The 25,814-nt window shown below is 36.3% G+C and overlaps 2 protein-coding genes across 7 annotated transcripts in view; both read left to right on the plus strand.

Moving 5' to 3' along the window:
* Positions 1-11,008, plus strand: part of LOC139984816 (uncharacterized) — a 153,854-nt gene extending 142,846 nt beyond the window's left edge. For 4 of the 6 annotated variants that reach the window (XM_071998904.1, XM_071998898.1, XM_071998901.1 and 1 more), the window contains one exon: positions 8,815-11,008. In XM_071998904.1, the coding sequence (XP_071855005.1) occupies positions 8,834-11,005 (2,172 nt within the window). In that variant the 5' untranslated portion in view covers positions 8,815-8,833 and the 3' untranslated portion in view covers positions 11,006-11,008. Of the gene's footprint in view, positions 1-5,631; positions 5,711-6,852; positions 8,071-8,814 lie in introns of those variants that run through there. The other 2 variants (XM_071998902.1, XM_071998903.1) reach the window with 2 other exon arrangements.
* Positions 11,009-17,130: 6,122 nt separating this feature from the next.
* LOC139984569 (uncharacterized) lies at positions 17,131-23,901 on the plus strand. The gene is made up of 2 exons (XM_071998509.1): positions 17,131-17,184; positions 17,897-23,901. The coding sequence occupies exons 1-2, from the start codon at positions 17,131-17,133 to the stop codon at positions 19,364-19,366; spliced, it is 1,524 nt and encodes a 507-aa protein (XP_071854610.1). The 3' UTR covers positions 19,367-23,901.
* The last annotated feature ends 1,913 nt before the right edge of the window (positions 23,902-25,814 follow it).

Genomic DNA, 25,814 nt, shown 5'->3' on the forward strand with positions numbered 1-25,814 from the left:
TAGTCCATAGGGGCAGGCTTCAAAAAGTGCTTAAAAATGAGTTTCGTTGCACATATTTAGTACCAAGGTTTGTTGGTGGGAAGTTGTAGAGGGATGTCCTGGGAACATTTTTCGCGATGTTGGAGGATTGGAGAGGTGTTATTTTTCGAGTAAACAACAAACAAATGAAGGCATTCCTGTAGGGTGAACAACAATTACAACAAAGCAGTTCCTTATCACAGCAACATGAAAATGGCATTTACATGCTCTTAAACTTATTATAACCTAGATGTTTTTGACAGTTATAGAGGGATGTCCTGGGATTATCTTAGGAGTTGTTGGATGCTTGGAGAGATGTTATCTTACCTGTAAACAACAAACAACCTCACTACGAAGTGTAGGCTAAATTGAAAATCAGCAATGACTATTCACAGCAACATGATAATAGTTTTTAAATGTTACTAAACCTATTTAGAACCAAATTTAGTTGGTTTGATGTTGTAAAAAAAATGTTATACGAACACTTGAAGAAATGTCGGTAAAAAGAGGTAATAGTTTACGAGAAAACAATGAACATATCAAGTCACTGTTATAGGTTGACGACAATTAAACCTCAGGAGTTCCTTGTAATAGCAACATGGAAACGACATAATTTAAATGTTTTTGCACTTATGTAGAAACACCATGTGTTGGTTGTAAGTAAAAGATGGATATCAAAATAATATCTTATCAGTTGTTGGGTGCTAAGAGAGGTTATTGTACGAGTAAACAATAAACAAGTAACGCCACTCTTATACGACAATTAAAACAGAGCAGTTCTTTGTCAGCGCAAGATGATAACATAATTAAACACTTTATTAAGAACCAGGATGTTGGCTGAAGTAATAGAGGAATGTCCGAAGAATATTTTAAGAGTAACTGGATTCTTAAAGCAGCGTATTTTACGAAGAAAACAACAAATTTATGTTGTGAATAAACATAATTTGAATAAATGCATATTTAAACACTGTCCGTCTCCGGAAGTCTGCCTCGAGACTCACCTTTAACGCAATGTAGCTGGTCAAAAACGCAGTGACCAGGCATCAAATATATCTTTTTAGGCTAGGGAAAATAACAAGTAGCACCTTCCCATGAGAGTAGGGTCGGATAACTCTGAGATTGTGAGGACAACTTGAAAAAGCGTAACGCTCACACAAAGATAAACATATTAAGGAAAAATAGTAGGATTACCATGCACATGAGTATTGTATTAAAAACAGTGGGGTCACTTAAACTAAAAGAAAAATGTAAATGATATAAATGGGTAACTTACAAATCTTATCAGAGCTGCTGCGTCTAACAAGATATCCACTGAAATTGGAAAATAAAATGCTTAAAAGTCCTAACGAAATAAGAACACAATCGCGGCGCGGGTCAACCAAATAAAAAGTCGCGAAATATAATTGCTTCCTTGGGTTACTTCCAGGGCAGGTTCACTCTGTTGGGGGACGTCTCTGGGGTAGGTTGGCTCTTTGGACGGCTCTAGACCAGCTTGCTCTTAACTCCGTGGTATCTGGGGTCCATTGACCTATCAGCTGTCAATTGCGTTACTAAATAATTACCAGACACATTACTTAACCTCGAATCTAAACTTATAAATGGGTCTCATCAGTGTCCTTAAACAAATTTGAAGATACACATCCATCACCAAGAATATTCCTTCCAAAACAAAATAGCTATTAAGCTTTACATTTCCCCCAAAGTTTTAAAAAAAATGATAGAGGCTTGGAGCCAGCACATGTATTCCTAGAACACAAGGACCACACAAAACAATTAATTTGTTTAAAAAAGACAAAGGTCACACAGGGCCATTTGACCACAAACTGTTGCCCTGTAGGAACTCCTCAGTCTACCAAAGTAAGTTATTCATTGTCAGATGAATAAAACAAAATAAGAAAAGGAAAGGAAAAGATCAAATGAATAAAAAAGGTAGAAGATTAAGAAAATGATAAACATAAACAAGAAAAAAAAATAACCAGGTTATGCTTTGGTTACACAAACAATCCTTTCTGAGTTATATGACTTCCTCGCCACTGTCAACATGACCAACACCAAAAACCACTTGCTTAGGAAGAAGTAGTCTTCCTCTATGATGTGTAAACATAATGTCTTGGGTAATAGCATTTTCATCCTTTCATCACATCTCTGTTCAGCAGCTTCTTTGAGCCGTTTTTCAGCATAACGTGTCATACATTGGGACAGCTGTTCTGTCTGCCCGCTACCAGATCTTCTTCCTTTCGAACACTTGAGTCCTGATTTCCACAAGTTTTTGTTGTGCTAGTGAATTCTCTCGATAGGAAGCACCGCAAATATCCTACTCTTTGGCGCCGATAGGCCTGCACTTTCATCTGCAACAAATCGAAACCAAATGTGTTTGGTTGATGCAGTATTTTGAATTGTCCTGTCGATCACACTGTGGTTCACATTAATTGTCTACACTGGAACTCAACTGACTAATAAGCCATCTGATATTCCATTTATTTCAGTGTAGGCCTGGGGCCATGTGCTTAGTATGATATAGTTACAAACCCACACATAACACATGCAACCCTACTTGACATGATTTTCCATACTAAAAGAAGGCCTCACCATACTTTCATCAAATTAAAATAAACCAAGCAAGATGCTTTGATATAAAATATTTGATTCCAAATTTTTAAAGAGTTGTAATGAGACTAGGTGCTACTAAATCGAGTGCCATACTGACGCTAAATAGCTGGAAACCTACAAATGCCAACTCACTTTTTTAGGTGTACAAAATACAAAATACTGTAGCATTGCCTAGGCCTATATACTTAGTGGCCTGTGTATAAGTTACATTACACGCTTTATTTGTTTGTGTGTGTGCCATTTCTACCAGCAGCCATAGAGACATGCTCTGGGCTTAGTTAGGCCCTGTTTGAAAGAAATATTAATCCAAGACTCGAGGCTAGATCATAGGCCTAGACTTTTATGCCGACATTGCATATTGATAGGCCTAACGTTAGTCTGACCATCGATCCTACACTGGTGTTGATTTCATTTCTTTGTTTCATGACAAATAAAACATGAAATAAATGGTATCATAACATAACAGATACCAGTATAAAGTAGATGTCGATCTATCCTTCATGGGTGCTACATAAATCACTTCTAGTCTTAGGCAAACTAGTAGTAGTATGGTATTGAAGAGCCTTATCCTAAATTTCCATAGTTGGAATTCGTATCACTTGAGGAAGTTATGTATACTTTCTTATCACAGTAATGCTCTAAAATGAGTATAAGTAACAGGCATAGAATTACCTTCACAGTTCGTGTATTGAATCATGGAAGCACCTTCTAGGCATATAGTCGATCTGTTGGTGAATGTTGGTTACAGGAACGATGGTATCCCAAAAGTTAACTTTCAAGTATCATAACCAAATTCCAGCGATGTTGACCAGATTGATTGATTTTCTCGGGCGATTGATTGAAATTTGCCAACCTCAATACTGCTCCATATCTCGGCACATTTGACGTCGGCTTGCCAACTGTTGTCTGTAAATTTCGTTAGACTTTCAGCCATCGTTCTCTTGTTATGCAGTACGTTATGCATGCGAATGTTAAACAGGTACAAACGTTACATACACACAGTCTTTGTATGTACATCACGCCGAGTCAAGCATTTTCTGTATCAGCTGACATATCACATGACACACAATGAGGATTTTGATTAGCTCTTTACTGAAAAAAATCGCTGCGTCGGAAAAGTCCTAACACAGCAAAGCGGACTAAATGAGTCCGTCTTAAACTGTTGTTTACTCTTAAAATAACACTTCCCGAACAATCCAACATCGAGAATTGTAATTAGCGTATGAAAACACATCAGAATATATGGTCAAACCTTAGTACTAAATATGTGCAACGACAGTGAACGATATCGAGCCTACCCCGATGGATTATTGTCGCCTTTTTCAGGAATTCCCTTCTATGTTGCAAATTCCTTAGACCCCTGACCTCAGTGATTACTATTTCTAATACGTCAATACAGGCCGTATTGAATTGTACTATACTTGCATATGGACAGAGTACAGTACTGAGTATAGCCGCATGTTAATGTATACCGGTAATTCGTACAAGAAAAATTATTGTAAACTGTGATTTGTTGCAGTCATGGGCGGGATTACGGGGGGGCAAGAGGGGGCATTTGCCCCCCCACTTTTTCCCAAACCTTAATTTACTTTTTTTGTCGTTTTTGTAGACAAATGTGCACAACCCTAATCGAAATTATTCCCTATCAAATAGGCCTATTTGTTTCGAATCTTAGTCGAATTTGTGTTTAACATCGTAACATGTAGCATGTATAACTGGAGCTGGAGCTAGCACATGGTTCGCAGCACAGGTTCCTGCACGAATCCTGGAGCTAACACACTAGCGATTCAATTCTGCATGTGATGAATCCGCGGCATGTGCTACAGTGCTAGCTTCAGGAATTGATTTTCAACGTTGCTGCTCTACTGAATGCGTTGAATAACTAAATCCAGAGAAACGATTTACAAAAGCCAGAATTGCATATTGGGTATATCAATAATTAAGTTCAATACACTGACACATGACACACCCCACCCCACCCCCAGTGGTCTAGCCCTTCATGAACAGTAAGTAACATTCAAGTATTTATTATGAATTTCTATGTTGCCTGATAATATGGCAATAGTTCAAACATAATGCTGGTACTGCCAGGTAATAATTTCATTTTCAAATCTCAGCCAGTACTATGAAATGACCCGTAAATATATTGCTCCATGATACACCTAGTCACATTGTAAAATCCAAACAGTCACCCCGCCTCGACTTCAGTGGCGACGGAACCGGTAGACTTGAGGGGCTTATCCCCCATAAAAAAAGTGTGGGGGTAAAGGTATGTTCAGCCCCTAATATTTGCCAAGTTCTCCAAGAAGTGGGGACCGCGGGGAGAATTTCGAAGTGGGTGCTGAACATATTCTTGATCGGTCCAATGCACAATATACTAATAATTTTAGGGGGAAAGAACTGTCGAGATGCGATTTATTGTTACCAGAGGTGTCATATTTGCTGATCTAGGATTTCCTTTTTGCTTAAATTTCGACACGCCGCGCCAACTGATGGTGGTGCACCGTCTAAATAGTGACGTATAAGCCTCAGTTGTGCATCACCATATAAGTTCTTCTATCTGTCCTCCCTAACTTTACACACGTTCATTAATTGTTTAGATGCAATTTAAAGCCTATATGGGTGTTAATTTTACCGATCTAAGGGTTCCTTTCATCAAAAATTTCGACGATCCTTGCCAACTGATGATGGCGCTCCGCTTAGATAGTGACGTATAACAAAAGTTGTACATCACCATCTGACCATATGTTCTACTATCAATCCTCTTCAAATTTTTAAACGATAATTAACTATCTAGATACAATTGCAGACATGAGATCCATATTTCAAGGATGGGTACATGCAGCTTAGAGCACTCGGGAAGTGCCATTTCCGGCCATCTGGAGGGTTTGTAAAGCCCAAAAATTTCTTGTACGCTCCGCGCCAACCAATGGTGGCGCTCCGCTTAGATAGTCTTGCTGGCAGGTTTGCCCCCCCACTTTCACAACTCAAATCCCGCCCCTGGTTGCAGTTGTTATTATCTTTTTTGAAGCACATTATTTATGACATCAACCTTTGTGTGAGATTTTTACGATAGAATTAGGTAAGTGAACATTCACCCCAATATATTTGTTAATGTCTGCCATTGGTCATTTGCCATGAAACAGAAATCGTTCGATATATGCAATGATCGGATTGGTAGTTCTTCATTAGGAGTCTCTACATTGGGTTCCATTGTAACGGTCGTATTCTATATTGTAGCGCGTTGAGGAATTGACTAGACTAGGGTTTATGTTTGTACTGCCTGCAGCTGCCATACTAAAAATATTTTCAATCATGATGTAATTCAACATCACATCTATATGGTTAAAGACATATTGAGGGTTGAATATAATCAAATGTTTTACGAGGGAAAACACAATTAACAGTCACTAAATTGACAATGAAACGAAACTGCAGTCATACTGTACTTACATGGGGCAGTGAGCCTTCATTTGACGGGTATAGCCTGTCTGCTGTGTGATTTGTGTACAATGTATACGTGATAAACAAAATCGAAGCAAGATTTGCATCAACACAAAGATTATCCTTTTGTAAAGATAAAAGTAAGTGTAAAATATTATTATATACCTTTGAGTATTAAATGCTGAATAATACATGGAGTTCATTCAGCCTATTAATCGTTAATAAAACGGTCTCTTTTAGCGGCATCAATAGCAAGAAGTGTGATCAATTTAATACACTTTGAGTAAATATTGGTAAAATACTAACGCAATGCAAACATTGTGTCTTTAGATTTTCTAAAAACGGGAATGACATTTTTCTTTATTACAAGCATCTTTCGTGTAGAAACTAGATAAAATAGGGGTGTAAGTTATAGTAGGGGTATAATATTGTATGTCTTCCGGTTACAGAGTTGTTGACAATTGACAATTCATAATCATAGACGTTAAATACGAATCTAAGAGACTGACTTCGGTCAGCTTGAGGCTTTGACAAGCCAATGAGGCTTCTTCGCGAGTTCCTGCTTGCAGGAGGATCTAAAATACATACTACTCATACATACATATAATGTATGCTGAAATCGAAGTTATTCATAAACTCCAAATTACGTAGCTAGGCGCATGGCTAGGGTGTTCAACCGTATTTGATTGAGCAAAACTTTATGTTTACAGCTAAATATGGACCTCTTTATAATCTAAATATGACTCACAACACATCATTTGATGCATGTAAATCAGTCAGGGGATTTTACATTTGGAAGGGGGGGGGTGTGCAATTATTATGAACAAAAAGAACTATCGGTAGGTGATAGTCTCTAACAAAGAGAAAAATGGCCTTTGTTTACCAGATAATAAGAAAAAAACACGATATCTTTCTGTAATACATAGATGACTTAGTTGTAACTGTAGTACGAGGATATTGTGGACAAAACGGTAGCATAAAGATTTTATGGTGCGTAAACTCAGTTTGCAGTTAGCGGAAAATATGCTGTTAGTATTATGCGCTATATACGGATTTAATTGATAAGTTGTTATACACAGAAACTGTGCGTTGACTAGTTTATACTTTACAATGAATGGATCATACTGTTAACACGCGGTTATTGTTATGAAACAAATGATGGTGCTTCATTGATATATGAAGATCTTCCTCTTTAGCACAGTGGCGTTTGTAGAACGATATCGGTTAGGGGTGTCGACGCAAAATGTTGCTATCATACATTGTAACTACATTTGTGTATACCACATTAGCATTCTTAAGGAAAACCATTTTGAAATTAAATCCAATTATAGATATCTGAACTTAATTAAAGATCTCTACAATTAATTAGAGATATCTAAACTTAAATTCGTGCCAGTGTTATCACATGTTAGCCATTGTTCTCTTGTTATGCAGTACGTTATGCAGACGAATTGTAAACAGGTACAAACGTAACATACACACGGTATTTGCATGTACATCACGCCGAGCCAAGCAGTTTCTGTATCAGCCGACATATCACATGACGCACAATAAGGATTTTGATTAGCTCTTTACTGAAAAAAGTCGCTGCGTCGGAAAAGTCCCAACAACGCAGGGCAATGAGTCCGTCTAAACTGCTGTTCACTCTTCAGATAACACTTACCGAACCATCCAACATCAAGAATTGTAATTAACATATGAAAACACATCAGATTATGTGGTCAAACCTTAGTACTAAATATGTGCAACGACAGTGAACGATATCGAGCCTACCCCGATGGATTATTGCCACCATTTTCAGGAATTCCCCTTCATGTTGCAACTTCCTTAGATTCCTGACCACAGGGATTATAATACGTCAATACAGGCTGTATTGAAATGTACAATACTTGCATTAAATAGAGATATCTAAACTTAAATTCTTGCGAGTGTTATAACATTTAAGCAATTGGAAGAATATTTCCGAAAGAAGGTTGACCGAGGGGAGGGAAGAGACACGTGAGTATTAACTAAGATATGGCCTTGTATTAAATAAGGATATCGAGCATTCACAAAGCATAGCAGTAAATGTGGGTCAGTGCACTCAAGTATCTCATATATCTTTATTTTGTTGGCTCAAAATGAGATGTTGTATTTATATTAATGACGACAATCAAGTTTTTGAATTTAACATGTTCAGAGAAATGTTGTTCTTTGCTAATATGGTTTAAAAAGAAAACGTTATGAGTACCGTAGATCAAATGCTGGTATAGAACAAGTCGTCTACGAAGTATTAAATATATCATAGCTACTTGTACTTGGCCAATATCTTTACAATCCTCACTTCGTTCGGTATTTTTCTGTAAAGGGAAGGGAGTGGTCAGTATCACTCATGCTACTGCCGCTGACTCCGACATTGATCAGCTTTTCATGTCCACCACAACACTTTGGAAAAAAGTGTTACACTTTGCAATTATAACACCACTTCCGACCTCCCCCCCCCCAGTATTTGCATTACTTTTTGCAAAGAATTATAGACGTCTATCCAGTAAAACTAATACTAATAAATGTCTTTGAACAAAAGTTTACCCTTGACAATACTCAATCCCACCCCGCCTCCCATCCCGGTAATTGAATAACTGCATAATGATATACCTAGAGAACTGCACTTAACATCTAATTTAATTATTGTTTTAGTCTTACTCATGCTCGCGACGACTACAGCAATATTTATAAATTGATATATTATTTTGTAAATTGCAGAATCTCGTCATCAAGACAAATGGCGTCGTCAACTCCTCTTAGGGATCTGGCAGAGAACTTCTTCCTGTGTTCTGTTTGCTTGGATCAACTTAAAGAACCGAAACAGTTACCATGTCTTCATCGATATTGTAGAAATTGCTTGAAGACAGTCATTCAAGCAAGCTATGGTGGGACGCTTAATTGTCCATTGTGTAATCAGGAATACGTCATACCAGAAAATGGAGTTGACGATTTCAAGACTGACTTTAGCATAAAGGGTGCGCTCGAGTTCATACAATTGCAAAACTCTTTTGAAAGTAAAGATTTAAAGAAATGTGTAAGCTGTTGGAAGAATACAGAAGTTTCAGCTTATTGTATTAAGTGCAGAGATTACTTGTGTGAGCAATGTTACAAGGATCACGTCAGCAAAAAAATGTTTACAGATCACAAAACCCACATTCTGAGCTTGGATAATATAATATCAAAAAATATGACACTGGATAAATTGACGTCACTTACGGAAGACCCCAGGTGTCATATCCATGCAAAAAAAGAAGCACAATTATGCTGCAGTTCTTGCAAAAATGTACCAGTGTGTTTGGCTTGTAGTTGTACATATAACAAGCACAAAGGTCATGACCTTCATGACGTAACTGAAGTAGCAGATCGTGAAAGAACATTACTGAAACAAGAACTTGCTGTATTAACCAATTACAAAGGCCAACTATACGGCTTACCAACGAAAATACAAACTACTAAACAGAAGCTGAATGAAAATGCAATGAAAAAGAAAGAAACATTGATAAATCAGCACAAGCAGCAGGCACACAAGATAAAAGATAAACTTGCGGAATGTACTAAAGAACGAAAAAGGGGTATAGATGACATCGGATGCAGAAGAACAGAAAACGACCGTCGGACAACTCTTGATTTTGAAGAGGAGTTAAGCCAAGTGAGAAAGAAATATGATAAAATCAGGAAAACAACGAATCAAATATATGACAACGAATCTAAAGAGTTTATAGACAAATGTGATGAAACTGAGGGCGAGCTCTTTAGAAAACTTGGAAGCCTAGATGCTAACTTAAAGAATTTGACAACAGCAAAAGACCAGCTTGTAAATCAAAATGAAAATGAACTAAAACAAATGAGAGAATATTGCGAGCAGGTTATTAAACGGTACGAGAACTTCACAGCAACGACGACCTTTATTTTTGCTTCTAAAGACGATTGGACAGACGCTCAGTGTATTCCTGATATTAGAGCAGCCTGTAGATCTCTAATGGTAGAAATGAAAAAAGAATATCCACAGTTAGAATCTTTATCTGATTTTGTTATCAGCGATGTAAGAAAGGTTGTTATTGACAACGTCACGATTGCTAAGCAAACAGATCCAGTGGTCAAACTTAAAGATAGGTGTATCATTGATATTATAAGCAGAGGAGTTTCCAAGATTGTCATAACTCAACAGGCAGGGTATTCACACATCACTGTGTTCAACAGTAAAGGTGAAATACAACTACAGATTGATAAGGTCAGGACTAGTCAACATTGGCGTTACTGTCGTCTGTTATCTGAGTTCAAATTTATAACAGTTTGGTGGCCTGATGGAATCAGTATTAATGATGTTCGTGATGTTGCAAATATCAGGAAGAATAGCTGTGACATCATTACTAGGTTGCCATTTGGTCGGTACGTAAATTGTGTGACTACGGATCCTGTGAAGAATCATATTATTGTTGGTACTGACAGCAGAGATGTGTATGTATTTACTGATCAGTTAAATTACAGTCACAAAATGACACTACCAGATGTAATCGATACATCGTATGATGTCACTGTACATAGAGGGAGTCTCCTGGTCTGTGACAACTCGCGTGGTAGATCATTTGCAGTCACCATGGAGGAATCACAGAGTGAGCTGATGTATGAATTCACCAAACCAGATCTTGAGGGATTGGACTGGAGACCCATCAGTGTCTGCACAGACAAGAATGAGTTCATATACATGCTATGGAATATAGCCACCTCATATCAGTGGGGATGTATTCTGGTACAATACAGTCAGGATGGCCGACAATTACTCACAACAAGAATAGTATATGCTAACGTTAACCGCGTGTCAACATTAGAAGAGAACGGGATGGAAAAACTTCTAATATCAACAACGAGATTGGGAGAATTGTACACGTTCGACCTAGAAGTGACGTAGATTTTTAAAATTATTTCAACACATTATTAAGAAATTACCTTAGAACTTCAGGGTTCAATCAACCTAAATAGACAGAAATGTATTCATCGAGATATATGACTTTAATTTTCTTTCCAAATACAAGTGATGTAGCCGAGTGGACAAAGGAGGTGGCATTTGAAGCAATGAGGCTTAGCAATTGAGAGGTTTGGGGGTTGCATCCACGGCCAAGTCATGGTAAGGTGGATTTTCCATCAAAGAGCAATCTACGGTTTTCCCATCTGAAATGACTCTCTAAATTTAAAAATATTCCAAATTTGAGTTAAAATGTTGATTTGGAAGCCATCCGACGTGAAAGTTGTAATCCATAAGCCTTTGCGGCCTTTTCTCAAACATTTCGTAAAATAACTGCCAGATTAGTATTATGATTATCGCAATGTTTGATTTCTTTCCTTGTATTATTATGTTTGTTTTCATTTCCTGACAGACAGATGATCTCTAAAAATAACCATAGTAGGAATTGCACTATGTAAATGTATTTCAACAGATGGTTGGGAGTTGTGATGTCCAAGTAATATCTTCCTGGTAAGAATTATCATAGCTCACAGGTGAAAGTCACTGGTTTTAATGTCCAACTTGTTTCTGAACATATTCCGTGTGAAAAGGTGGGGCCCCTTGAATGTAGCCCTTGGTAGAGGCTATAGGTGCTAAACGAGAATAGGCAATTCACTTAGACATAAATAACAGGAATCTACTAAAACAATGAGATATGAGTGAACCAAATTGAGTTCCCTATAAATTCTAGTCTGTCAATTTATCAATTCCGATTAAGAAATATTTATATTCTATTAATTCTTTCTGGCATCCATGTGGATATTTTCGATCACCGCTGACTGTACTTGTTGGACTAAAATGGTACAATTTAGCCAAAGTACTTGATACCCTCGTAAAAGTTAATTAAAACTACCGTAAGTATTAAAAATGACATCGTTGTATTAGCATAAACACCGTTGACTGTACCTAAACCGATATATCGTAGCAACAGTACTGGATACAAAGGACATCAAACCCAATAAAATCTCAATATTGAAAAAGAGCATCGATGTACAGGCACTCTTATACGTTGTTCCCTTTTTATTGAATTTTATTCTATCTAACTGTACAAATTGATCATAAACAACATTTGGAACGTCAGAACATATATATATTCTAACTTTGTGGTTCTGGTTGTGGTTGTTTCAGAAATATTTTCTTATACAGTTTTCTTTTTATCAAGGATAAGCTGAGTCATATCTTATGTCTTTGCCTTTGTTCGTAAAGTTACCCTAATCTACTTTAAACGATAGTTTAGTACAAGATATATTTATCTTTATCACATAATTCAATAAGTCATTTCGACATTTATTTAAAAATGACACCACACCTGATGTAAGTTTATCTGATTATATTTAGCTTTAAACTCCTGCCTTCATTGACACGTTCTGCTTTGTGTCTGTATTTGTGAAGCACTTGTCAATGTTGTAAGTCTTCTAATGCACGGTCATCTTCTTTATTACCCTTAATGTAACATCTGTCTGAAGAAACATATACGATATAAATATATATATATATCTATGTTTTTTAATACAGATTGAGATATTATATCTCATGTCAGTAACATAGCAAATGAACCTATTTAATTTCAATCGTAAATGGTTGTAACAAACCATAAATAAAATTTGCTAATCTAAGTTAATATTTTGTCAGAGGATACTTAGTTTTTCACTTATTTTAGTAAATAGAAACAAATATATGATCCTGATCGAAACGGTCTTTGAAACTAAACAGAATGCGTGATTTGCGTCAGATGATTGCACCTGTATTCGAGTTAAATAATCGAGTTTGTCTGGATGGGTGCATTCCACAATACTAAGGAACACACGCATAGACGCATTAAATGTTCATCGTCAGTTTAATACAAGTAATTATTCATTGCTGTTATGGTAAAGTCTGATTAATCTAGCTTCCCAATAGAAACCTTAACTATCAATTGGCGTATGCCGTTAATGATGTAACCAATATATGCTATGGTGTGTTTGGTAACTAGGTAAAATGAGTGTCTATATTGTTCAATAATGACGTTAGTGAAGTAGTTTTTTTCAGTGCAATTGTATTATTGAAATAAGGGTAAAATGGCTTCAATGAGTTGGTGAAGAATGAATGGAACAATATCTCTTCTTCCTCCAAAAAGCGGAATGCATGATCATGTTGATTCCACATTAACATCCTTTGTTCGAAGAAAATGGAATAGCTGTTGTTAATATGATGAGTGGAGATGTTAAGACCTACGAGTTTCTTTCATTGCTTTGTATTTTCAACACGATTGCCTCCCACACTACGATAAAAGGAGGTCTGTCATATATAGTAATGTGTCACAGAGAAAGGATGTCTTTGATTGATCATAACTGATAATGTCGCAATAATTCATTTTTGTTTAATGTGAGGTTCCTACAAAAACGGGAACATAAATAGATGTATTAATTTGAGAAACGGTACCAACTGATGGATATGTTATGATCATCTTTTTGTATCTTCTGCTTACTTTCAACGCATTTAAATTACTACTTATCACATTTGGGAAATTTCAAAATATGGTTTTATTATGCCATTTTCTAAAGCAAATCTAGACAGATAAAGGCAGTTAATTGCATCCATTGATATGGATAATAGTATCACTTTTGAGGAAGTATCCACAGAAAGCCTTTCTTGGATATGGCAGTTGTAAGTGACGGCGCTGTAGTGGGATAATGACAGAAACAATTGCCTTGCCTAATCATTATTCTTCATTATGAATTTCGATGTAGGATTTTTTTTTTGATTAACATCAAGAAAAGAATCACAAAGTTGGATTGGGGAAAGAAGTGTAAATATAAATAATAGAAATTCGAACTATAAATGTTTAAGATTGAATGGAATTCAGTTTTAACGCTGATAAATATAGCGGCAAGTTTAGTTTTTGCTTAATGCAAACAATCTTTGGCAGATGGAAATTATGATGAGATTTAAGATATCATAGGGGGAAAGTAATAACACGCTCATCGTGATGATTTAACTTACAGCTGACTTGTGTTTGAAAAATTGGTTTGTTAATACTACGTGTAACTTCGTGTAGTTAACAGGGTCAAAGACAAACTAAATGTATTGATAAATATTTCGCGTGACAACGAGCTATAGGTCTGTCACTGTACACCCCATTTTCCTGTCAACGTAGAATGCATATCAAAACTGTTTCTGCTAGTATTATAGGGTAAACATAACAAGAAAGTTGGTAGTAACTTGATATATTCTGACGTTTACTATGATTAATACGACGAGATCAGCTTCAAGTGACCAGAAGAGCAGTTTGTATGAACATAAAGAACGAATAGTAAGTTACACACTCATTACGAACAGAGGAACCGCCCCTTTAATTTATTACGCGGATAAATTGTGCCGCAAGTTTAGTTGTTGTTTAATGCAAACAACCTGAGCGATGAAAAGTATGATGGTGTTTCAGATATTACAGCTGTAAAAGTAATAACATCGTGATTAAGTCCAAGTAACTGAAGTGCAACTGTCTTGCGTTTGAAAACATTTTATTTACACAACGCGTAACTTCGTGTACTTTACAGTGTCAAAGTCTAACTATATTAAGTTGATAAATCCATCGATCGTGTGACAGATTTGCCACGGTGAACGCCATTTTTCTTTCAACGTGAAATGCATATTGAATCTGTTTCTGCTAGTATTCGAGGGGATATATACCATAAAAGTTTAAATTATACTTGGCATACTGACGATTACTACAACTAGTAAGACGACAGCAGCTTCAGGTGACCCGAAGAGCAGTTAGTATAAACATAACGAACCAATAGTAAGTTACACTCTAATAACGCAAAGAGGAACCACCCCTTTCTATCGTCAGTAAAACTAATGTAGGCCTATAACTGTATTATGTGGGTATTGTTGGAGTAATTGTTCTGAGACTAGAAGGGTACTTTACACACGATCATACCAATTTGTTTAATATTATCCACTTGTAACTGAAGTCGAAGAAAATGCAATAATTCTTCGCTGTATTGAAACAGAATTCCTTCATTCTCTTTTCTGGTTTTGTTTATTCTTATCAATGAATAATATTAACCCATTTTTCTATCATCTTCTGGTATGGTATATTCTAGAAATTTGAAATGGTCGGTTGTACCAGAAATGACAGTTACGTAATGACTTCCGTTCACATACGCATGATATACATTAACAAGGTAATGTATATAGATGTTTGCATACATGATAGCTGGTAAGATGACCTTATAGTATGAAACGTTTAATATTGCGATCACTGGCTACGAGCAGTTTATTGAAGAGCCATATGTGGTGGATTTTGTAAGGAGGTAGTTAGTATTGAATGAGTATAACGATATCGATGTTTCCGAGAAGGATACAAGAAAAATGAAACATCGACCCTCCCTCCTTTTAACTAAAAATACAATAATTTACAATACGTCTAGAGTAACCATCATTTCGCCGATTTATGAATACAGAACTCTGAATGGAAACATAATGCTATGAGAACCTACTATGTCACCCCGCACCCCCACCATCACCTATCACCTCCCAAAACCGTTGCTAATGGACCCTCAGACTCCTTATCATGTAACTATTGATATTATTGCACACAGTAGATATTGACGCAGTGTATCACTACTATTGTTTTCTGAGAATGCCTTTCCTTTTTTATGTCAAAAATCTGATTTCTGATTTCTGAATCTGAAACCAGGTTTTATAGCTATATATATTCCACAAAGAAATAACACATAAAACAGGTGAAGATACCCCACTCTAGACCACACATTCTGACCTCGCTCCATTCTCCGTCAATTGTTGGTCATTCGCCTTCCGAAATTATTCAGATTAAAAAGGCTTTCCAGTAAGGCTGTGCACATTTATTTATGTTAAGCTTCGCATACATTCTGTAACTGGATGCCATCTATGAAACATAACTCACACAATCTTTCATGAAAATCAATGTATGTTAACTTTCCATGTACGATAGGGAGTTTACTTTTCACACAGCGGAATTTACGTAAGTTTTCTCCGTGGTGGAAAAATAAGTTAGTCAAATAATTTTCAAATTCAGGTTCATCTTCGTACATTCTGTAGAATATTGCATTGGGAGTAATTGTTGACCTCGCCTAGCCAATTTTGTTTATAAACATCACTTAGTCGTTGATGTGTATTCGCTTTGAGCCAAGTCTTAAATATCAGAGGGTATTGCCTGTGAGGGGTAGCATCCAATACAGGCAAGAAAAGGTATTTGTGCAAATTTTCACATTTCACCACAAGTTCAGCACATTAAAAATACTATTTCCATTTCTTGGTTTACTCTTTCTCAAACTATTGAAACATTTTATTGTAAGTGATTGAAATTTCTATCACATGAATATTACCACAACAGGTGTAAATTTCTGTCTATTTTTAACATATATGCTGTTCCACTTTAACCTTCCAACTCATACCACATGTCCCTACAGGGGATTGAATCCTTAGGTAACCGCCCTGAGCTAGTACGAATCAGCAGAGAGAGACTGTGGATGCAACGCCTTCGCACCATTCAACCTCATGGGCTCAACATTCATGGAGGACACGACATACTTTTGTTCTGTTCCTTCACCCCTTGCCCCTTCCCCTATCACCCCTTTTCTCGTAGCACTCTTCCACTTTTTCTTCTCGACACCTTTTTGTATTTGTCCTTCTCTAGTTTATTCCCAACCCTCTTCCGTTAATCCTCTATTTGTTCCCCTGTAGTTTATCTCCTACCTCTCCGCTTCCCATCTTGGTTTCTTTCTTTCTTCTCTCTATCCCTACATGTCTACTAATCCCCTTACAGCTATATTTTATGTTCACCATGCTTATTAACCTGTCTGTATTATGTGCGTGTGTTTTGTCCCTTCTGTTACTGTTACTTGTAATTTAGCCTTTGAAGAAGATCCTGCTAGGATCGATCGAAACGTCAGACCAACTCACGTTTACACATTCTCTTACACAGGCTCTTTAGTGAATTAGCAGTTTGCTAACTGTTATGTTTTATTTTCATTTTATAAATTGCAGAAATCTGGTCATCAAGACAAATGGCGTCCGCAACTCCTCTCATGGATCTGGCAGAGAACTTCTTCCTGTGTTCTGTTTGCTTGGATCAATATAAAGAACCGAAACAATTACCGTGTCTGCATCGATATTGTAGAAATTGCTTGAAGACAGTTATACATGCAAGCTATGATGGAAAGATTAAGTGTCCATTGTGTAAACAGGAATACGTGATACCAGAAAAGGGGGTTGACGATTTCAAGACTGACTTCCATATGAAGAGCATTATTGAGTTTATACAATTGCAAAAGTCTTATGAAAATACAGATTTAAAGAAATGTGTAAGCTGCTTGAAGAATACAGAAGTTTCAGCTTTTTGTTTTAAGTGCACAGATTACTTGTGTGAGCAATGTTACAAGGTTCACGTCAGCAGTAAAATGTTTACATATCACAAAACCCACATTCTGAGGTTTGATAATATAGAAGCAAAGAATATGACAATGGATAAATTAACATCACTAACGGAAGATCCCAGATGCCATATCCATGACAAAAAAGAAGCACAGTTATGCTGCAGTTCTTGCGGAAATGTACCAGTGTGCATAGCTTGTACATATAATAAGCACAAAGGTCATGACCTGCATGATGTCACTGAAATAGCAGAACGTGAAAGACAACTACTGAAACAAGAACTTGCTGAATTAACCAAATACAAAGGTAAACTATATGGCCTCCCAACAAAAATACAAACTACTACACAGAAGCTGCATGAAAATGCCGTGAAAAAAAACAGAAAGATTGATATATCAGCACAAGCAACAAGCAAATAAGATTAAAGATAAACTTGCGGAATGTACTAAGGAACGAAAAAGAGGTTTAGAGGACATCGGAAGCAAAAGAATAGAAAACCACCGTCAGGTCACTTTAAATTTGGAAGAGGAGTTGAGCCAAGTAAGAAAGAAATATGATAAACTCTTGGAGACAACGAATCAAAAATATGACAACGAATCTGAAGAGTTTGTTAACAAATGTGATGAAACTGAGGGCGAGCTCTTTAGAAAACTTGGAAGCCTAGATGCTAACTTCAAGAATTTGACAACAGCAAAAGACCTGCGTGTAAATCAAAATAAAGATGAACTAAAACAAATGAGAGAATATTGCGAACAGATTATTAAACGATACGAGAACCTCACAGCAACGGCATCATCTATTCTTGCTTCTAAAGACAATTGGACAGACGCTCAGTGTATTCCTGATATTAGAACAGCCTGTGATACTCTGATGATAGAAATGAAAACAGGAATTCCAGAGTTGAACTCTTTATCTGATTTCGTTATCAGTGATATCACAAAGGTTATTAGAGACATTGTCACGATTGCTCAGCATGAAGAGTCCGTGGTTGATGTTGCAGGAATCAAAGTTCAAGGTAGATATTTCACTGGCTTTACCAGCAGAGGAGATCTCAAGATTGTCATAATTTATAAGGAATCTGAAGGGTATTTACACATCTCTGTGTTCAACAGAAAAGCGGAAATACAACGACAAGATCAGATCAAGAGTGATAGGAACGTGATCATCTGCGGTATGTTATCTGAGTTCAAAGTTATAACAGCGTCTCGTAAGCGAAATGAAATCGGTATTTACGATGTACGTGATGGTGCATTTAGCAGGAAGAATATTCGTGACGTCATTACAAATTGGCCATCTAAACAGTACGTGAGTTGTGTAACTACTGATCCTGTGAAGAATCATATTATTGTTGGTACTGACAGCAGAGATGTGTATGTATTTACTGATCAGTTGATTTACAGTCACATGTTTACCCTACCAGATGTAATTGATACACCGCATGATATCTCTGTACATAGAGGTAGTCTCCTGGTCTGTGACAACTCGCGTGGTAGATCATATGCAGTCACCATGGAGGAATCACAGAGTAAGCTGATGTATGAATTCACCAAACCAGATCTTGATGGGTTACATTGTAGACCTATCAGTGTCTGCACAGACAATAATGAGTTCATATACATGCTATGGAAATACGACAACCCACATCATTCGATGGTTCTTTCACATTTGGCGGTGGTGTTGATGATGCATGCGTTAATGGCGGGCTGCAATCTTGTACAATACAGTCAGGATGGTCGAAAGTTACTCACAAAAAGAAAATTTGATCATAACGCTGACTGTGTGTCAACGATAGAAGAGAACGGGATGGAAAAACTTCTTGTATCAACAACGGTGGCATCTTTCCACACGTTCGACCTAGAAGTGACGTAGCTATAGAAAATAATTTCAAGTGATTATTTGAGGCAACCTTAGAACTTCAGGGTGCAGTAGATTCAAATGCAGAAATTTGTTCAGAGAGAAATATTACTTCATAAGGTTTTATTGCAATGTTTGAATTTATTTTATTATTCTTTGTCAATATATATAGTTCAGCAGCTGGTTGAAATTTATGATAATCAAGTCAGGTCTGAGTCATTGATCTTCAGTTGTTTTCGGGAATAGCCCATGTGTGGAGGTGGGCCCCTCTTTAATGTAGCCCATGGCATAGACTAATGTGTACTTAGCGAGATATAGCAATGTGTAATGAATGAAGAATGTGCCGAATTGAGTTCACTTTCAACTCCAGTCAGTCGATTTATGATTCCAATAAAGAAACATTTATATGTTGGCTACTCTTTCTGGCAACCATGTGAATATGGTCGATCCCTGCATTATCTTCTAAAACTTCTATTTTTCCTGAATACCACTATTTCAGAAAACGATTTGATAGTTTACAAATAATGACTGCGCCTGTTGGACTTAACCAGTACATCATAGCCAAAGTACTTGATACCCACCTAAAAGGTAAATAAACTGCCGTAATTATTGAACATGACATCCTTGTATTGTCATAAACACCGTTTCGTTTAGTTTGTTTCTGCCGTTAAATCACGATGATGTGCATTTGTTAATACATAGTTATAGCAATGAGGGAGCGGGACTAGAAGTAAGATAACTTTTCGAGTCTGGTCCCTTACAAAGTGAAACTAGAAAATTAAATTTTATATCAAGAAAAGAAAAAATCAAGAGAAACAAATAGAAAAGCACACACATAGGGGTTTGACAGAACTGTGAAAGGACATATTAGTACAATGCTCACTATAAGACAGAACTATACGAAAATTATTCGTTGACTAGAATATGTTTCACCTGTCTTTCATCAGATGAAATTTATTAGCTATTACTAAAAATTTCACTTAGAGAATTCCAGAGGGCGACACCAGAACATCTAGCCTCAGAATGATACAAATTAAGTTTTGGACATAGGAGTTTGTAACATATGTTAAGTTCGAGTGTTGTATGAATGAAATAAAACTGAGGAGAAAATTACCAATTTATAATTATAGAGCTCAATTAGGCTAAGCAGGTAAGCAAGGTGTTTGAAAAGCGCACAGAATGTTAGATAAATGAAGCGATACAAATGTTTCTAACAGTCAATTTCTGGATCTTGTATAAGCTACCAAGAGTTGACATGTGAGCATTACCCTACACGATGATGTTGTACTTTAAATGAATGTACAGGTGCATTATAAATTGTGAGTAAAGTGACTTTAGGTAAGAATAGTTTCAAGCTATTAATTGTACTATTTGCATATGCAACATTTTTGCTGATGATAAACATATGTTTTGCCAGTTGAATTTTGCATCAATATACAATCCTAGAAATTTAGCATGATCAGATGCGTTAATACGCACTCCATCAAGTATAACTAAGAATTTTGTGTAATCAGCTGCTCATTGCCAGATTTAAGAACATGAGTAATTTTTGCGATCTTAAGTTCAGATAGGAGAACACCTTTTGCAAGAGATAAAAGAGTTGTGTACATTTGCGTTGATGTAGCTTAAAGATTTTGTTTGCATGTCTAATAACATTTCTAAGGTTATTTTTTTATATTGGAAGGATGAGCTTTGCGATCAGCGAAAATGCATTTGCTTTTAATTGTTTTTATAGAGTTGAGTTTTATGTTTAACAGAAGTAACGATTAAACGTTGACTGTACCTAAACCGATATATCATATCCGCAGTACTTGATACAACCACCAAAACAAATTAAAACTAATTATTGTCAAATCGTATCGCTGTACATGCACCTGTCACTAAGCCTGTTCTTCTATACAGGTACATAATTTTTGATATATACTTAAAACTATACATAATACTTGATACACGCATACCTTATTTTAAGCTATATATTGAAAAGAACACCTCTATGTAGTTATATCCACCTCTGACTGTACCTAAGGTACATCTTATCGGTAGTACTTGATACTCAAATATTAACCGTTCCATATAGTAATTGATATGCACATAATAATACACCGATTATTAAAATAACATATTACAATGGAAGATTTCACAGATATTAGTTCTAATGTAATGACCAGCTATCAATTTTCCAGCAAATTTAAACATATGAGATAAATGCTTAGGCTAATTTTAGTTTTCATATACATTTCTATTTCCTGTATATTAGTCCTTTGAAGGAACATGTCAACATACAGTCTAACGGTATTCTGTTGGTAACTGTATAAGTTTATTGGAAGTTATTTTATCCATCTGTACAAAATTGATCGAACATACAATATAAAACTTCAGAACCAAAATCAGTTACATACATGTAAAAGCAAATCAACATATAAGAAATTTTGATAAGCTTTAATCATCATTAAAAACAATTTTACTTTTGATTCTTTCTTCTCTTTTAATCCGAACAATCCTTGGCGAAATTTTCAGCGTAAATATGATTGGCTTTTATTTTTCTCACAAACAATGTATTTTTCTTCTCAGCAGCACGTCAACTTTGTTTTTCATGGGTGGTGTAGGTGGGAGGGGGAGGGGGCGGGGGGACTGAGTGGTAACTCTAAAATGTTCTGCAGCTGCGAAAAAGGGAGATATAGTTGCATCTCCGATGTACAGGTAATTTTTTTACTAGTTGGGCTGTTGTCATGGTAATGCGTTTGACTGCTGGTTCGTAAGTAATGGTTCCTAGGTTACGATTCCGTCACAGATACTTTGCTGATTTTTTCTCCAACTTGGTGAAGTGGTAACATGTACTATGGGGTAAAATTGTTATTAACATCAGTAGGTCAAAGGTTATTGATGGTCATAAAAGGTGAAATTATCAAAAGTACCTACTTCTCCTTGGGTTTATGTTTGATGTCCATCGCACTTGGTGATAGTGATCAATATATGGAAGGTCGTAAAAATACACCTTATTAAAGGTGAAAGCCAAACAAGTCAACCAACCATATTTTTTTTGTTAAAGTAGTGTGTCACATCCCGCCAAATATAAAAAAGAAGCCAAATCTAGGCTGTACTGGCTTAACAAAGTACAATTGATGCAACATATTGTATTCCTGGCACACGTTTTCATTAATGAAACCAATTATAAACGACAAACGCCCTCCGTAATTAAAGAGATTTCTGCTATTGATATTAGCGTAAAGTTTTAAGTAATTGATGACAGACGTCTAGACCATGGGAAAAAGTGATTCAAAGGTTGTCGAATTCGTTGCAACATCATGGAGACTGAATGGAAACTGTAAATTGGTTTGATAATACAAATTAACAAATGTGAAGGAGCCTCAGCTTTCCATACACAGTGCAGCAAGGACTCATTTCCACACTGTCCACACAGAACAATGGTTCAAGAACAAAATTGTATGAATATTTGTTGAACTTTGTAAATCTGAAGATCAGATGTTGTAAACTAAAAAAGATATGATATGAGGATAAGAGTTAACTATCAACTTTTTTAAAGTTTGAATGTTCTTAGTTGAGCCTTGTAACTTCATAACTTCGTGATGATTGCGGACTTTTTCCGGGTCCGTTGGGTAAGACGAGGTTCTACTATCTTACTATTCTTGGGTTGCGTGGGAGTTGACTTAAGCTAGCGTTAAATGCAACACAGATAACTTTCTTTTATTGGTGATTAATCTTCATAGTATTTATGGGGTTCCCTTAGGTACAGATGTATACCATGACTTAAGTGGGTATAATGGTTTAAAAATAATTTTGTAGCAGTTTCACTGTAGAAACGTGTCTCCACGTGAGGAAAATAACATTCTGGGAGATTGTTTTGAAGTCGCACTCATGTGTACTTTTAGTTAATATTCTCTTGCTTCTTAATAGGATGCATTTTAGCAGCAGTCTTGTTTCATATGTTGTTAAGAGATACATGTTAACTTTATGATTGATGACTACGTCTTAAAGGGATAGTATGTTTATAGCTGAAACTATTAACCATCTCCAAGTTCAAGTGAGTACAGTAATTGCCCCATGTGTTTTTCAGCGATGCATTACTCTTTTAGAGCTTGCAACTTGAAGCAATATTGTACATCACAACTTGCATATGTTGGGTAGTCAAAGTAGTATGTGGTCAATATATATATATTTTTAAGTTGTTGTAATTGGTACACGTGCCAATGACGTAATGGTCTTAACTACTTGTACTGTAAATATTGTACTACAATGGATTAACACCACTGGTCGTTGAATTGTTAATGTCATAATGGTGCTCATTGTATGTTCCTTTTAATTGGTTTTAGGTGATGATAGCATTGTCTCTGATACGTGCAGGTAGTTAATAGTTATTTTATTTTTCTTAATATTGCTTATTTTCATTAATTTACAGGTGAGCATAAAGTCCGCTGACTATTCATAGCCACTGCTCTCTTTATTATGCTTTTACTTTGATTTGATCTTGAACTATGTAGTTGCATGTTGAAATGCATGGCGCCACCAAACAAGAGTGGTAAAATATAAAACACCGCTTCTTTGTATTTCTTCCACGACATCCTTACACAAATATATTGTTCCCATGCGTCATAGTTGCACATTAATGTTTGAGAGGACAAAATGGTGGCAACGGCCCCAAACTGATGAGCAAAAAATAGAGTATATTGCCAAGTCTGCACATATGATCAGGGACATCTAAATACTCGTTGTAAATTGATATTGATACCTTTTTTCATTTCATGAACATAAAAGTCTTATCAAGGCCACACAATGTCAACAATCTTAATAGAGGTCGCTGATGTGGCAACGTTATAATCCCAATTTGACCCCCGGGAGGCACAATGAGCAGAAAATATGTTGTAATAGTCCTGTTAACAGTAGAATGTAATTTAGAAAGAAATAACCCGACCCCTGCCGCATCCTACCCTGTCCCCTCCCTTACCCGATCATATCCCAAACCCATACCCCATACCCATACAACCCCATTCCCATACAACCCTATAAAACCCGACCCCATCCCCAACCATACTCCAACATAATGGGAGTGTTAGTTCAGTGGTTAACGCCGGTGTCTTCGTATCATAAGGTCCCCGGTTCAAGCCACCCAAGACTAATGTTAGTCGTCCAGTTACAGAGTTGTTGACAATTCATAATCATGGACGTTAAATATGAATGTAAGAGACTGGCTTCGGTCAGCTTGCGGCTTTGATAAGCCAATGAGGCTTCTTTGCGAGTTCCTGCTTGCAAGAGGATCTAAAATACATACATAACACAACAAAAAACAGTTGAAATTCAACCGCAGTATTCCCTTTAATTTACTGGTAGTAAAGAATGAGGGACATATTTACTTCTGTCCTACAAACACCATTGTCAAATTAAGCTGAACTCCTTATTGGGTTGGTAAAAGGAGTTATTAAGGTTTATTATGAATCATGTCTACTCCTTGACTGTATAAGTTTTACTGTGCATCGCAGGGTAATATTTAATAAAGAATTTTTTTCATGTATTAAACAAATACCTTAAATGCATGAACTAAATATCGTACGATATAGTCTAGATACATAAAAAAGAAACAAAAGAGGAATCTTCCAGAAAATGAAAGACAGGAGCTTACTCTTATGTCTCCTCATTTTTGAAACTATAACTTGAATTTTCTTTGTAAATTTGAAGTTTAATTTTATGAGTATCGACCTTATATTTAGAATTATTAAACATTACTAGAAGATTCCAAAAAGTGCTTTGCCCAAAGGCTTTCATGCTCCAAACTATCCCTAGTTATTGTGGATTAAAAAATGATCAAATATGTCAGGATCGAAGAAATAAATTAAGTTTTAAACATCAAGTGGTGCATTCTGAAGTATAAACTTAGGTCGATACAAGTAGCTCTTAACGCAAGATTGTGTTAATAAATAATAACAACTCGAACATTCTCCCGACTGATTTAGGTAGTGACATGAATTTTTATGTTAGAGTATGTCCCCCCTCCCCTTTCCCACCCGGAAATTAAAATTAAGAGGTCAACTGGTGCATTCGGAGGCATATCTAGACTATATGTCTCTAGAAGCAGCCTAAAACCAAGGCCACACCCTTTGCGTACGCCATTGACTAAGTATCCTTCATTCACTTTGTAGGAACAAAACAAATTACTTTTAACTAAACTTTGAAGATACAGAAAGGTTTGTCAGTGTGAACGTCTCTGCAAATTATTCAATTTATTTCGTCCATAATGTCGTGTCAGAATGTGAAATATCATGTATTTGTCTAAGCACTCCCATGTTGCTGAATGTAACACTCTTATACATACATATATTGCTGTTAGCAAGTCGAAAGTCCGATGGTATTTAATCGCTCCCATCTACTACGATTTGATTGCTAGTTACTACTACCAGCTTACTTGCTTTGCATTTGGGGCAACTTTGTATTTTGGTAGGGCGCCATCGTT

The sequence above is a fragment of the Apostichopus japonicus genome, chromosome 17, assembly GCF_037975245.1.
Source record: "Apostichopus japonicus isolate 1M-3 chromosome 17, ASM3797524v1, whole genome shotgun sequence".
NCBI classification, from domain to species: domain Eukaryota; kingdom Metazoa; phylum Echinodermata; class Holothuroidea; order Aspidochirotida; family Stichopodidae; genus Apostichopus; species Apostichopus japonicus.